Raw genomic sequence first — 15,480 nt, 5'->3', positions numbered from 1 at the left:
TATGAGGTATACATAGTTAGGATTGCTATGATTACAGTGTAGGGTAGTTGTAGACAGTGAAAACAGTAGGTAGGTATAAATTGAGTATAGGCAACAGGGTTTAAAGTCCGTACAGTCTGGGTAACAGAGCCCCTAGGCGGGGTGGGCCACATTTTTTCCAAGCCATTGTATGGGGGGCCGCAAACAAAAACAATGGCTAATTTAATATATTGATAGTGAAAACATTTTAACTCTGTGACTAACCACCTTATAACTAAGACATACATTTGTGGCAGAGGCAGATAATAAACAAAATAAACTAGCTGCATACAGTAGGTGGCCTAATAAACTGTAAACGACATATACACATTTGCACTGAACATTATACCTTTGTCTTTTTGCCATTTTATTATGAAACCAGAGACAAGCGCCCATCTCTTATTGGTCTATCTTACATTACGCGCAACCAGCCCGTCTATCTGACAGCCCTTTCTGTGGAGCACACTGGACTAGTGAGAAACAATAGGAATTTTCCATTGGTTCTCCCAGTCCACGTGACCATTTCTAGCATTTCCATTGGCTATAGTGACAGACATAGATATATGATAAATGGATAGATACAGCGGATTAGATGCAGTCCAGAGAAAACAACCAATCTAGATATTTCAAGATTCTATGCTTTACATCCGCGCATTCTCTGAGAGATGCACACAATTTTTAGATGACAATCGATACAATAAAGCAAGTCTTTATCACAAACAAATCCAAAGATATTTAATGTTTTACAAAACATGTCTAGTGTTGCGCCCGGCTTTAGAGGGTTAAAAGCCTAATTATATTTTTTATTTAGTTAATAAATGTCTTGTTGTAATTCCTTATACCTAATGTAGCGCATCTTCTTGAAGCAGATTCAGCTTTTTTTGCTCTGATTTGACTTCAGTTTAATTGCATTGTTACTGTTCACATGTGTGGTGCTATCAGTCATATAAGTAAAGATAAAGTTTGAATGACTTACTGAACTGGTGTTTTAATTTCACACCACACTGGCTTGTTTGTTATTTCAGCACCAGGCGCTGTCCACCGACTTTTTTCATGTTGAGCATGCGCTACATTGCACCTCGCTGCCTACCTGTTATTCACTCTCAACATGGATAAAACAAAGTATAATAAGTAGGGATGTGGCGGTCAGGTGGCGTAGCGGAGATTGCGTTCGTCACCAACGCCGGAGACGCTGGATTCGCCTGTTCGAATCCAGCTCCCGGTGTTGTCACCAGCTTGGCTGGCCGTTCACACTAATACAATTGGCAGTATTAGAGAGTGGGAAAGCTGGCGGGGTGGGTCCGGGTCGTTGTGAACAGCGACTCCTACAGTTCGGTCGGGGCGCCTGCTCAGCGCGGATAGGATCTAAGGGGGGTTGTGTGATCCTTCCACACGTTACACCCTCTCAGTGAGAGTCTGCGCTGCCAGGTGAAAAGAAGCGGTTGATTGGCTAGACGTGTGTCGGAGGAAGCATGTGATAGCCTCCACTCTCCCAGACCGACTGTGGGGGGTAAGTGCGCAGCGACCAGGAAGGGGATTGGGAATTGGCATAACGACTAACATTGGGATGGGAGAAAATCGGAGGAAAAAGGAGGGGGAAAAAGATCAATAAAAAAATAATAATAAGTAGGGATGCTCGATATTGGCTTTTTTACCGATACCGATATACCGATATTGTCCAACTCTTAATTTCTGATACCGATATCAACCGATATCAACCGATACCGATATATGCAGGGTTTCCCCCCCCAAAAAATGGAATAATTTCAGGTAATTAACATTACATATCTCTTGTTGTGGAATTAACACAACATTATGCATACTTTTGACAATAAATAAAATCAGAATTTGTTCTTACTTGCTTGCCTGGGTAAATAAAGGTTATAGAAATGTAAAAAAAAAATTTAAAACCGATACCGATATTTTCCGATATCACATTTTAATGCCGATATCGGCCGATAATATCGGACATCCCTAATAATAAGCATTCTTTAGGTGGTGGTAGTTTCTCTATTTGGACGTTATAGCTAACATATAGCCTAGCGTAGTTGGTCAAAAAAATTATAATAATAATAATCTGAGGGGCCAGATTGTATTGCTGGCGGGCCAATTTTGGCCCGCGGGCCGCCTATTGCCGACCTGTGCCCTGTGCCCTAGGGTATAGGCAATGGAGTCAGAGTTCAGAGTTTATATGGTACAGTATGGTATGTTACTCTTTTTAGAACAGCTCCGTGGCACTGCATGCTATCTGCACACTTTTCTTGGTAGCTTCCCAAAGAGTTTGAAGCATAATTCTAAGTCCCTCCCCCTCTCCAGCTCCTGGCCCCGTGTTGGACCTCCACATCCGTCACTCAGACGAGACCTCCCTCAGCGCCATGTGGAGCCACTCCCCCTCTGCGTCACGTGACGGCTACTTCCTGGAGATTCGCCACGGTAACGGCACCGTGGACACCAGGGAGGTGGAGCCTAACATGCGAGAGTGCACGTTCAACATACTCACGCCCGGGCGGCTGTACCTTATCACCGTGACGACGACGGCCGGACCGTTTAACAGCTCCGCCTCCGTGCAGGGGCGGACAGGTAGGACTGTGTGTGTGTGTGTGTGTGTGTGTGTGTGTGTGTGTGTGTGTGTGTGTGTGTGTGTGTGTGTGTGTCTGTGTGTGTGTGTGTGTGTGTGTGTGTGTGTGTGTCTGTGTGTGTGTCTGTGTGTGTGTGTGTGTGCGTGTGCGTGTGTGTGTGTGTGTGCGTGTGTTATAGTCCCCAGGCTAATAGAGGTGGACAGTCCATATTAAATCATAATGGAGGCATTTTAACACTGATCATGATCTGATAGCACTAGTGTGTGTGTGTGTGTGCGTGTGCGTGTGCGCGTGCGCGTGCGCGTGCACGTGCATGTGTGTGTGTGTGTGTGTGTGTGTGTGTGTACCACAGTTCCCATGGCGCTGCGTAGCATCAGTCTGACCAATAAGGGAGTGGACAGCCTCCAGGCATCATGGGAAAAACCGCCCGGAGACCTGGACTCATACTCACTGATAGTGAAGCACGACAGGTTGGTAAACTATTACTAATATTATTATAAGATAAGGACTTTATTGTCCCTGTGGGGAAATTACTTTGTTGTAATAGTACAGTGTGCCACAGGAAAGGTACGAAAATAGTTGGTCTCGTCAGGAAACGTAAATGACTAATCCATCACAGGAAAAAAAGGTACATAATGTTATGATATAGCCATAAGTAATATATTTACATATTGTATTGCAAAAGTCATAAACAAATGCAGCAACCAGGAGTTGAACCAACAATCATTATAATAACCACTATCTAATTATGATTATAGTTGGAGTTAAGGTTAGTTTTAACATTCACAGTTATGGGTAAGACATAAAGTTAGTGTTAAAGGAAAACTCCAACATTTTGGGAAATTAGCTTATTTAACATCTTCCCTGGAGTTAGACAAGAAGATACATACCTTTTTTGTCTCTGTGCGTGCATTAGGCTTAGGGAACAGCCGCTCCGTTAGCGTAGCTTAGCTTCATCACTGGAAGTGGGGGGGGGGGGGGGGGGGGGGCAATAGCCTGACGTTCCCTACAGGGTCTTACAGTCACCAAATACACTCCAAATACAACTCCAAAACGTTCCTGTAAACATGTTGTGACCTGTGTATTTACCACGTGGAGAAATAAAAAATAATTGAATTCGACAATTACGTTTTCTAAGCAGATATACTCGGAACTATTTTTTGCCTAAGCACTCGTCTCTGGGCGCAGTGATTTCAGTGCTACTTCCTAACGTGACGCCGTGTTTGTTTACATTCTCATTTCATTCAAATGATCCGAACCGATTGAAGTTTATGGATACCATGACTTAAAATCCTCTTACCTTGACGATTAAAAGCCTCCCCAATTTAGAAAACAGTAATCCAATAGCTGGTATTGATAATATAATACTAACTACTACACGAAGCTAACCGGAGCTAACACAGACCCGGATGGTCGCTAAACCAAATATAATGACTTCCTTTCTGGGTTTTCAAAATAAAAGATCGACGTCTATAGCAGCGGAAAACGTTTATTTTGTACATTATCTAATGTTAACACGAACCTAAACTAACGTTACAACTAACCTAAAGTTAGTTTAGGTTCGTGTTAACGTTAGATAATGTACAAAATAAACGTTTTCCGCTGCTATAAACGTCGCACTTTTATTTTGAAAACCCCAGAAAGGAAGTCATTATATTTGCTTTACCATCCTGTTCTGTGTTAGCTCCGGTTAGCTCCGAGCATCCAGTAGTTAGTAGTATATTATCAATACCAGCCATTGGATTACTGTTTTCTAAATTGGGGAGGCTTTTAATCGTCAAGGTAAGAGGATTTTAAGTCATGGTATCCATAAACTTCAATCGGTTCCGATCCTTTGAAGGAATGAGAATATCAACAAACCTGTAGGGAACGTCAGGCTCCGGCCCCGCCTCACTTCCAGTGATGAAGCTAAGCTATGCTAACGGAGCGACTGTTCCCAAAGCTAAATGCACGCACAGAGACAAAAAAGGTATGTATCTTCTTGTCTAACTCCAGGGAAGATGTTAAATAAGCGAATTTCCCAAAATGTTGGAGTTTTCCTTTAAGGTTAGAGTTCCATCCCCAGCAGGGGAACTTAAGAGTTAAATCTTTTTGAATATGTACATTATGTTACATGTTACATACATGTTACACGTTTTAAGCAATATCGGGCTGTTCTAACTGTGTTCCTCTGTTCCTTAGCCTTTTAGTGCAGAACCACAGCGTTCCCGCCAACCTGTCGTCTCTCCTGCTGTTCGCACTGACGCCCGGTGCCCTCTACAGGCTGGAGGTCATCACTGCTAGCGGTGGAACCCGCTCCAAATCTACCATACTGGAGGGAAGAACTGGTAAACACAGACAGACTGACTGACTTGTTTTTATTTATTTATTGAGCCTTGTCTCTCTGGTGTTCAACTTACGGAGAGAATAACAGTGTTTGTGTTAATTCTATTTTAGGATGGATTTTCCCCTTAAGATTGCACAACCTCAAGAAAGAGGGAGGGTTCAAAAGGCAGGGGAAACCCTAACACCCTAAACCTAACCCCCTAACAATAACCCTAAACCAAACCCCCTAACCCTAACCCTAACCATAACCATAACCATAACCCAGACCCATGTAGCTACCTCTCTGTTTCCCTAACCATAACCCTAACCCCTAACCATAAACCGTCCTAACCCCTAACCTTAACCATAACCATAACCATAACCCTAAAGGTGGTTACATCTCTGTTTCCCTCAGGATGTAGCCTCTTATGTAAGACTGTTTGATTGACACCTACAGCAGCAGACTCTCATTGTGTTGAGAATATTTTTCCAAAACAGACCTATGTTTTTTTTACCGCCTTAATGGAAGTCTTTTCCTGTTCCCAGGAAAACCTCCTCGTAGTGCACTGACACGCCTATGTGTGTAGAATGTGTAGTAGTATGTGTGTAGTAAGACAACTGACACACCTACATATATCCACAGTAAGACAACTGACATATCTACTGTACATACAGTATGTCCACAGTAAGACAACTCACACACCTACATATGTCCACAGTAAGACAACTTATACAACGGCATGCAAATTTCTCGATTCTGATTGGCTGAAACAGTCATTTTACACGTCTTTATTGGCAACAATCCACGCTGCTGGCCCAGGACCCGCCCACAACCGACCCACATCACATCACTCCGCCGGATCACAAGAAGGTGGCCAATAATATTTACAAATGGATATGTTAATGGCGACTAAACGACTAAATATGAAGCGATTCTGTCAAGGGGAATGTGTCAGCCCTTTAAACAATGTTGGATGATGTAATTGATGGGTCTTGAGGCAATCTAGAACAAAAGAAAAATCGCGGTTTGATTGATAGATTAATTGATTGATTTAAATTTCTACTTCCTTCTTGCTACTGACTGCAGCGTTCTCTCTCACTGTCCGACGCTGGCGTACCCACAAACACACACACACACATACACACACACACACACACACACACACACACACACACACACATACACACACACACGCACACACACACTGTGACACACACACACACACACACACGCACACACACACACACACACTCCTGTCTGCAACAGCGGGGGAGTCAGACTGAGAGAGAAGCAGCGCTGTTTTAAGTGAGCATGGTCTATTGAATTGATTGATTGGTTGATTGCTAATTTTATTACTGTACCCCTGGTTTCCAACTGGTTAAGTTTAGGCTAAAAGAAATAAATAAAAAAATAGGGCGAAGAAAACGTTTTTTTCCTATGCATTCCCTTAACAATTGTGTGTATTGAGCCGTACTGTATTGTACCCATTCTGCATCTGGTAATAAAATTTTCAATCAATCATTCCAATAATACACAGTTGGATGTGTTAGTTGGTTGGATGCACTTCAAGCTGCTTCCACATGAGGCAACTTCTCTCAATCATTCCAATAATACACAGTTGGATGTGTTAGTTTGGTTGGATGCACTTCAAGCTGCTTCCACATGGAGTTGTGGGAACTACTTTTTCTGGCGGATGGTTTTTTCAATAAATCTTCGATTAATGTGTGTTTATTGTATAGAAATAAGGTTGGATGAATCTGGCAGTTGTATAAAAGCTTTACACCACGTGCAGTCGTGATTTGTGACCAATAAACCATGCCTAGGGGGGTCTAACGACCCTCGGCTGCGCCTCGGGCCTAACAACCACCCCTAGGCATGGTTTATTGGTCACAAACCACTCCTGCGTGTGATGTAATGCTTAATTACACACCTACATACAGTATGTCCACAATGGGAGGACTGACACTCCTACATTTGTCTACAGTAAGACAACTGTCACACCTACATATGTCCACAGTGAGAGGACTGACACACACACACACATATTCACAGTAAGACAACTGACGCACTTATTATGTCCACAGTAAGATAAGAGTTTCCAAAGCTTTTTTCCACCCAATGACAAATTGACATCTTCATAGAAAAGCACTTCAAGATTCCATGAAATTAAAAATTTCTTTCCTCCATTTCACCCATTTTGTCTGCACCTAGTTCTAAAATCACTAGAATCATTTCCTTTTTTTTCCCGTCTAAAGAACTCTATTGTTTTCCTGGCAAGAAAGGTCTACTCTGTGAGTGACGCCACTCTGCACTTGAGGACAAACACCCCAAAAAGTGGTCCATCGTGGTTAGATGTTGAACTCTCCCCCCTCTCCCCCTCTGTGCCTGTCTTGGTCCTTTAGGACATTGGTTCTCAAACCAGGGTCCTTGAGGGACTTCCGAGGGGTCCCCAGCGAAATTGTGAATATTTTAATTCCACTAATAATGTATTGGGTTATCTCTGTTAACTGTTATCTCCCCACCGCCAGGAGGAACATTGGAATTCTGGGCTAATTCATTATATGTAAGATAAGATAAGATATTCCTTTATTGATCAACTTAAGGAGACGGCGGCACGGTGGTGTAGTGGTTAACACAGTCGCCTCACAGCAAGAAGGTCCAGGGTTCGATTCCCGCTTGGGGACCAGGTTTCCATGATGCCAGGTACTCAGGTGGGGTATCTCCCAGGCCTTTCTGTGTGGAGTTTGCATGTTCTCCCCGTGCTCGCAAGGGTTTCCCCCCCGATAAGATAAACCCAAATGGAAAAACATGCACAACAGATCGCTAACACTGTGGCGTCCTTGACGCAGACGGACAGGAGCACTTGGATTGGTCCCTGGGGTGCGGCTCACGTTGACGCCCTATCTGCTCCCAGCTGCCCATGGGGGGAAGGACAACGGGATGTGAAAAGTGCAGAGAGACATTTCATCAGCGACTCAGTGCATGTGTGTGTGTGTTCCTGTGGGTCACCCATCTCGTGCGTGTGTGTGTTAAACTGCATGACAAATAAAAACTTCTTCTAGTCTAACAATTATATCCCCTTGGGGAAATAATGTGGGCGGCACGGGGAGGGGGGAGGGGAGGTACAGACAAGATAATAGAAGAAAGACGTGACAACTATCTTCTCAGATGGACATCCCTGAGACAAAGAGCTTCTCAGATTGGGGTCCCTGAGACAAAGATCTCCTCAGATTGGGGTCCCTGAGACAAAGATCTCAGACCGTCCACAGCTTGTATCAGTCCTGACTCCTCGACATGAAACACATGTTCATGTGTTTTGAGAGCCACTGCTTTATAGGCTGTCAGTCGAACCCGTGGACAGAGAGCATTGTTGATGGTTCTGTAAGTAGTTGTGTAAGCAGTGATGCCACAGATTACAAATGATCTGATTACTGATTACTCCTTTAAAAAGTAATCGTGTTACTTTACTGATTACTTGATTATCAAAGTAACTTAGTTACTTTGAAAGTAACTAGGTTACGAAGTCGTCGTCGTCCCCCCTGCTACTGCCACAACATAAGAATGACAACAGTTTTTTTTTTTTTTTAATAATTCTTTATTGAAAGTGCATAATGTCATAAATCATGATTGGCTGCTCAGACAGGTCATCATGAGACGTGATCAGCCATCAGGCCATATAAGGTCACAGCTGTCCACTGCTCAGGCACTCTAGGACAGTGGTTCCCAAACTAAATAAAATAGAACATTTATAGAATATAATTTTAATAAAAAATTAAATTGTAAAACCGTTGTGTAATATAAAACATGGTATTATAGTTTGTTATTCTCTCAAATTAGGCTTATCATTATGGGTAAATTATGAGATAGTAACTAAATAGTAACGCACAGCCACTTGGAAAAGTAACTGTAATCAGATTACTGGCTTGTAACAAGTTAGATTACTATTTACTGAAAAAAAGTAATCAGATTAGAGTAACTAGTTACTGGCATCACATACTTGTTTAAGACGGCCCCCTGCTCACACACACACACACACACACACACACACACACACACACACACACACACACACACACACACACACACACACACACACACACACACACACACACACACACACACACACACACACACACACACACACACACACACACACACACACACAGCAGTGAGAACAGCGGTCCTGAGGCTTGTATTGTGTGATAACATCAGGGTTTGGGCCCCCGGCGTTCTGACATGGGACCGGTTGGAATGTTTCTAGACCCCAAACACAATGACCCCCCCAGAACCCCCCACTCACACACTTCCTATTTCACACACACACACACACACACACACACACACACACACACACACACACACACACACACACACACACACACACACCACACACACACACACACACACACACACACACACACATCTTCCTGTCTAGAGTACCTATTGTATTCCACAGAATAGGTTATTTGCAGACCTGATTGAAGCCAGGGCGGTCCCAGTGTGTGTGTGTGTGTGTGTGTGTGTGTGTGTGTGTGTGTGTGTGTGTGTGTGTGTGTGTGTGTGTGTGTGTGTGTGTGTGTGTGTGTGTGTGTGTGTGTGTGTGTGTGTGTGTGTGTGTGTGTGTGTGTGTGTGTGTGTGTGTGTGTGTGTGTTTTGTGTTGACATCAAGTTAGCAGTATATAAAACAGACATTGCTCCCATATAACCTTTGATAGGCCGAGGCATGTCACCTGACCTCTCATCCCGACAGGGGTCACAGAGGACTGGATGTTGTCAAAAGTGATATTCTAACTTTTTACAGGATGATGTCATGTCCCCTTGCTGGCTTGGGATCAGATCCCACCAGAAGAACTTTCTCTCCTGTGTCTCTAGAACCACATGTACCCCTGCTGGCCTGGGATCAGATCCCACCAGAAGAACCTTCTCTCCTGTGTCTCTAGAACCACATGTCCCCTTGCTGGCTTGGGATCAGATCCCACCAGAAGAACCTTCTCTCCTGTGTCTCTAGAACCACATGTCCCCTTGCTGGCTTGGGATCAGATCCCACCAGAAGAACCTTCTCTCCTGTGTCTCTAGAACCACATGTCCCCTTGCTGGCTTGGGATCAGATCCCACCAGAAGAACCTTCTCTCCTGTGTCTCTAGAACCACATGTCCCCTTGCTGGCCTGGGATCAGATGCCACCAGAAGAACTTTCTCTCCTGTGTCTCTGTGATCTCTGTGATGTATGTGATCTGTGATCTATGTGGCCTCTGTGATCTATGTAATCGTTGTGACCTATGTGGCTTATGTGGTTGATCTGTTGATCAACAGTGGATGTGTTGAAGATCTCTGTTGATGAAGTGTTGAAGATCTCTGGTGTGTTGTTCTACAGTATGTTGATGAAGTGTTGAAGATCTCTGGTGTGTTGTTCTACAGTATGTTGATGAAGTGTTGAAGATCTCTGGTGTGTTGTTCTACAGTATGTTGATGAAGTGTTGAAGATCTCTGGTGTGTTGTTCTACAGTATGTTGATGATGTGTCGTTCTAAATGTAATACAATTAAACACGTCCTCCTCTTCATCCTCTCCAGTCCCGGCAGCCGTTTCTGAGGTGACGGTGGCTAATGGCGGCCGGTGTGATGCTCTGCAGGTGTCGTGGCGCCCGGCGGTCGGTGTGGCGAACAGCTACCTGGTCCGTTTACAAGAACGGACCCAGCAGTAAGTAGTTGTTGTTGTCATGGAAACGAGAGCTGCTTCATCATACAGAGTCTCAGGAAGTTGGAATGTTAAACACATGTTTTGACAACACGTCCCTCTCTCTCTGAGCTACACTGTCTGAGACGGGGCGGCACGGTGGTGTAGTGGTTAACACTGTCGCCTCACAGCAAGAAGGTCCAGGGTCAAGTGCAGAGACTGAATCGCATCGGCGACCCAACAATTGCATGTGTGTGTGTTCCTGTGTGTGTGTTCCTGTGTGTGTGCCGCCCATCACATGTGTGTCACTGCATGCCAAATAAAGACTTCTTCAAAGTCCTGCATTATTATTATTATTAGACTGTGGCTATAAGCATGCCATTGGTCGCCTATTTCAGTCAAAATCCTTGGCATTAAAATGTAATATCGGAAATTATCGCTATCGGTTTTCAAATTTATATTTCTTTATTTTTTATTTTTTTACATTTATTTAACCTTTATTTACCCAGGCAAGCAAGTAAGAACAAATTCTTATTTTATTTATTGTCAAAAGTATGCATAATGTTGTGTTAATTCCATGACAAGAGATATGTAATGTTAATTACATGAAATTATTCCGTTTTTTTTGGGGGGGGAACCCCGCATATATCGGTATCGGAAATTAAGAATTGGACAATATCTGTATATCGGATATCGGTAAAAAAGCCAATATCGAACATCCCTAATTATTATTATTACGTTAGCTAGGTTCTCATTTAAAAACAAACCAGCGGACAGTAATGCCTTCCGTCTCTTGTTTTCTGCTCCATAAACCAGCGTTCTAGAACGGACTATGTTTGATTTCCTGTCAGTTGTTGATATTAGACACTGCAACAGGAAGCCCGAGCTCTTTCCTAGCAACACATGAAACATTCCACTGAAACTGGCTATACACTGGCTATAGGCATACGGCTGCCATTTTACGTGTTGATCCATAGTCCATTTAAAGTAATAATCTTGAACATTTTCATATATAAATAAATTTCTATTTTGCCACTATATCACCAACTGATAAAACACACAATAGTGGTTCTACCTATAATAACCAGTTCATGAATGTGTTTACATTTGCTGTTCTTGGGTGTTCTAGACAGTGGTGTCTGGTAGGACATTCTCGGGGGAAATCATCCAGCATACAGGAAGTGATGCGTTTTACATCACCACCAGCAGCAACAGCAGTTTGTTTGGAATAGTAGTAGTAGTAGTTTATTCAGTCACCACACAATATAATATACACAATCATTTAACAATCTTTGATTCAGGCAGTAACTGAAAAGGTACAGACTGAAGAATAATGCTTATGCCTGTCCTATATTCTTAACAAAATTAAGACTCCAAAACAGTATTCTAAATGAATGAATAGAAGACTAACTCATGTGTAAAAACAAGTCACCACAGTGCAACAAGGCAACAATGATGGTCACTTATAACCAGTAGATGTCACCAAAACAAACTATAATGAGGATGTTAGCGGATTGGCCTCTGAATGGAGCTACTTTTGTGTCCCTCCTCCTAGTGGGATGCGGACCGTTCACGCGCTGGCCGTCTCCCACTCTTCGCCACCGGAGTGCTCCTTCAGCTCACTGGTCGCCGGGAGACTGTACTCTGTCGTCATAGCAACACGGAGCGGAGGGCTGGAGAACGTTACGACGGTGCAGGCCAGGACACGTAAGTAGCGAGGTCGAAGGTCAGGGCCTAGAGGAAGTGTGGTGTTCCTCGAATAGGATAATGAAGTTATTTTATAATTTTTTTTTTTCATTATGTGTTGTTTTGTCTGCTCATAGTAAACCCCTGGATATAATGTGTGAGAGAGTACAGGGTATAATGAGTTTTTCTGAAAGAGTACTTGGTATAAGGTGTTTTTCTGAGACGGTATATGATATAATGGGTTTGTTAAGAGAGTACTGGCTCACTGGCTAGAGATCATCTAATTTATTTCCCACACAAACATACAGTATGAGGGTTGAATCTGGTTTGAACTGGTTTGAACTGGTTCGAACTGGTCTGAACTGGTTTCTGTCTTGTCTTTGTTTCTAGAACCAGCTAGTGTCCAGAACCCAACAGCTGTCCACTCTGCTAGAGACGACTTCCTCAAGGTCAGATCATATTTCATCCATCTATCCATCCATCCAGCCATCCATCCACCCATTAATGTTAATAATATTATTCTTCAGGTGTACTGTCATCATGCAGCAGGTTATATTAATAATAATAATATTATTCTTCAGGTGTACTGACCTCATGCAGCAGGTTATATTAATAATAATAATAATAATAATAATAATAATAATAATAATAATAATAATAATAATAATAATAATAATAATAATAATAATAATAATAATAATAATAATTATAATATTATTATTCTTCAGGTGTACTGACCTCATGCAGCAGGTTATAATAATAATAATAATAATAATAATAATAATAATAATAATAATAATAATAATAATAATAATAATAATAATAATAATAATAATAATATTATAATAATAATATTCTTCAGGTGTACTGACCTCATGCAGCAGGTTATATTAATAATAATAATAATATTATTCTTCAGGTGTACTGACCTCATGCAGCAGGTTATATTAATAATAATAATAATAATAATAATAATATTCTTCAGGTGTACTGACCTCATGCAGCAGGTTATATTAATAATAATAATAATAATAATAATAATAATAATAATAATAATAATAATAATAATAATAATAATAATAATAATAATAATAATAATAATAATAATAATAATAATAATAATATTATTCTTCAGGTGTACTGACCTCATGCAGCAGGTTATATTAAAAATAATAATAATATTATTCTTCAGGTGTACTGACCTCATGCAGCAGGTTATATTAATAATAATAATATTATTCTTCAGGTGTACTGGCGTCATGCAGCTGGTGACTTGGACCGCTACGTGGTGCTGATCCGCTACAACCACAGTGTCCTACAGAACCAGACAGTGGGGGCGGGGCAGAATGAGTGTGTCTTCTCCTCATTGGTTCCTGGGAGACTGTACACCGTTACCGTGGAGACCTGGAGTGGAGACTACGTCTCCAGAGTGTCCACTGATGGACGGACATGTGAGTTCATCATCAACCTCTGATTAGATTAATATGATTAACAAGATTATCATTAACTTCTGATTAGATTATTATAATTAACAAGATTAGCATTGACTTCTGATTAGATTATTATAATTAACAAGATTATCATCGGGAGTCGGTGCCTGGATGTAATAGTTAGGATGGGTCAAATACAGAGGACACATTTTCCCAAGGGGATTAATAAAGTATTAACTTAATTCATTAAAACAATAGGAAGACAGTTAGTATAGACAGAAATAAAAACAAGTTAACAGACAGAAATAGAGCAGAATACAATGTGTTGAATATAACCGAATGGAGTGAATAATAGTAATAATTATAAAATACAATACTCAGAACAAATTGGTTTGTTGTTTTTTTACCCTGTTGTCCTGTATTTTGCTACAGTCCCAGCGGCTGTGGGCAGCCTGTCGCTAGGCAACGCCGGTACAGGTGATTTGACTGTCACCTGGAGCCCCGCCCCCGGAGACGCAGATCACTACGAGGTGTGTGTGTGAAGGCCAGTAACCAGGGGTGCATTCATTGTGGTGGTCCAGTGGGCTATGGCACATCCATACGTGTGCATTGTCACAGGTTTGATTCTAGCCTGTGGACTAATGGGTCATGTGATCTTCTGTCAAATCTTTCCAGGTCACACTGCTGTTCAACGACACAAGGGTTTTCCCTCCGGTAACCCTCGGCAACGAGGCTCGTCAGCACAAGCTGACCTCTCTAACCCCAGGGAGACTTTATAAGATCGTCGTCTCGACGTTCAGCGGACCGTACCAACGACCTCAGTTCATTGAGGGGAGGACGGGTGAGAGAGACCTCACCGATTATATAATATGCCTGCAGTGTGTGATTATGTACTTAAAGGGGCACTTCACCAAAATACAATGCCGATCTATTTTGCACATAATCTCACACACAGACAAAAACTGTAAACAGTTTTGCACACATTCATTTAGTTTGACAGTTATTGAGCGTAAATGAGTTTGAATATGGCCACCAGGGATGTCATCAGGGACATTGGATCCTTGCGTAATTACAGCTCAATGAAATGATAAGGTAGCTGATAGTTATTTTTAGTTCATTAATATCTAATATCTTACATCCAGCTCCTCTGGTCAACCATGAGCGCATAGGTCTCCCCCAATCTGGAATGTGGCTGTGGGGTCCGGTGACCAAACCAAGCCAGGCACCCACCAGATTCATCCTTAGACTACCTTATATGCCAAGCCTGTCGGATCGTCCATTATTAACCAGTGGCTCGCTAAATTTGGAACTCGCAAGAGTATATAATGCCATGGTTGTTTTCATTCTGGAGCCATTGCCCGTGGAGGGCTTTGGACTCGAGGGCCCTCATTTATCAATGGTGCGTACGCACAGATATGTGCATAACCCGTGCGTATGTTCATTTCTAAGCAAAGTGTGTGACTTATCAATTTGAATGTGTGCTTGACTTTGTGCGTATATCTACGCACAGCTCCGACCGTGCGTACCTGGCGCGTCTATTCGAAAGGCAACCGGTTCATGCTTCCACGTTCGCGTTTTGCGCTCTGATTGGCCACTGCTGTTTCTGGTCGCACCAATCGTGTGACAGCAAGTTCTTTCGCCGGTTAAGCTTAGGCACTCTTTCGAAGTTGGTTAAGGTTAGAGTTTGTCTTAGAGCAGGGCGATAGAACGCCAGCCCTGATTCCAAACTCTAACCATAACCAACTTCGAAAGAGTCGCCTAAGCTTAACCAGTGATAAACTAGGCGTT

At 42.3% G+C, this 15,480-nt stretch overlaps 1 protein-coding gene across 1 annotated transcript in view; it reads left to right on the top strand.

Moving 5' to 3' along the window:
* Positions 1–15,480, top strand: part of LOC311242118 (receptor-type tyrosine-protein phosphatase beta-like) — a gene marked incomplete at its 3' end in the record, with an annotated part of 83,921 nt that overhangs the window by 51,449 nt on the left and 16,992 nt on the right. Inside the window, exons 7-15 of the mRNA XM_084331073.1 lie at positions 2,335–2,598; positions 2,950–3,067; positions 4,779–4,924; positions 10,474–10,600; positions 12,132–12,283; positions 12,653–12,711; positions 13,509–13,713; positions 14,125–14,222; positions 14,368–14,533. Of these exons, the coding sequence (XP_084187199.1) occupies positions 2,335–2,598; positions 2,950–3,067; positions 4,779–4,924; positions 10,474–10,600; positions 12,132–12,283; positions 12,653–12,711; positions 13,509–13,713; positions 14,125–14,222; positions 14,368–14,533 (1,335 nt within the window). The remainder of the gene's footprint in view (positions 1–2,334; positions 2,599–2,949; positions 3,068–4,778; positions 4,925–10,473; positions 10,601–12,131; positions 12,284–12,652; positions 12,712–13,508; positions 13,714–14,124; positions 14,223–14,367; positions 14,534–15,480) is intronic.

This window comes from Notolepis coatsorum, assembly GCF_963971535.1.
Source record: "Notolepis coatsorum genome assembly, chromosome: 15".
NCBI classification, from domain to species: domain Eukaryota; kingdom Metazoa; phylum Chordata; class Actinopteri; order Aulopiformes; family Paralepididae; genus Notolepis; species Notolepis coatsorum.
This window is presented reverse-complemented; position numbering and strand designations above follow the sequence as displayed.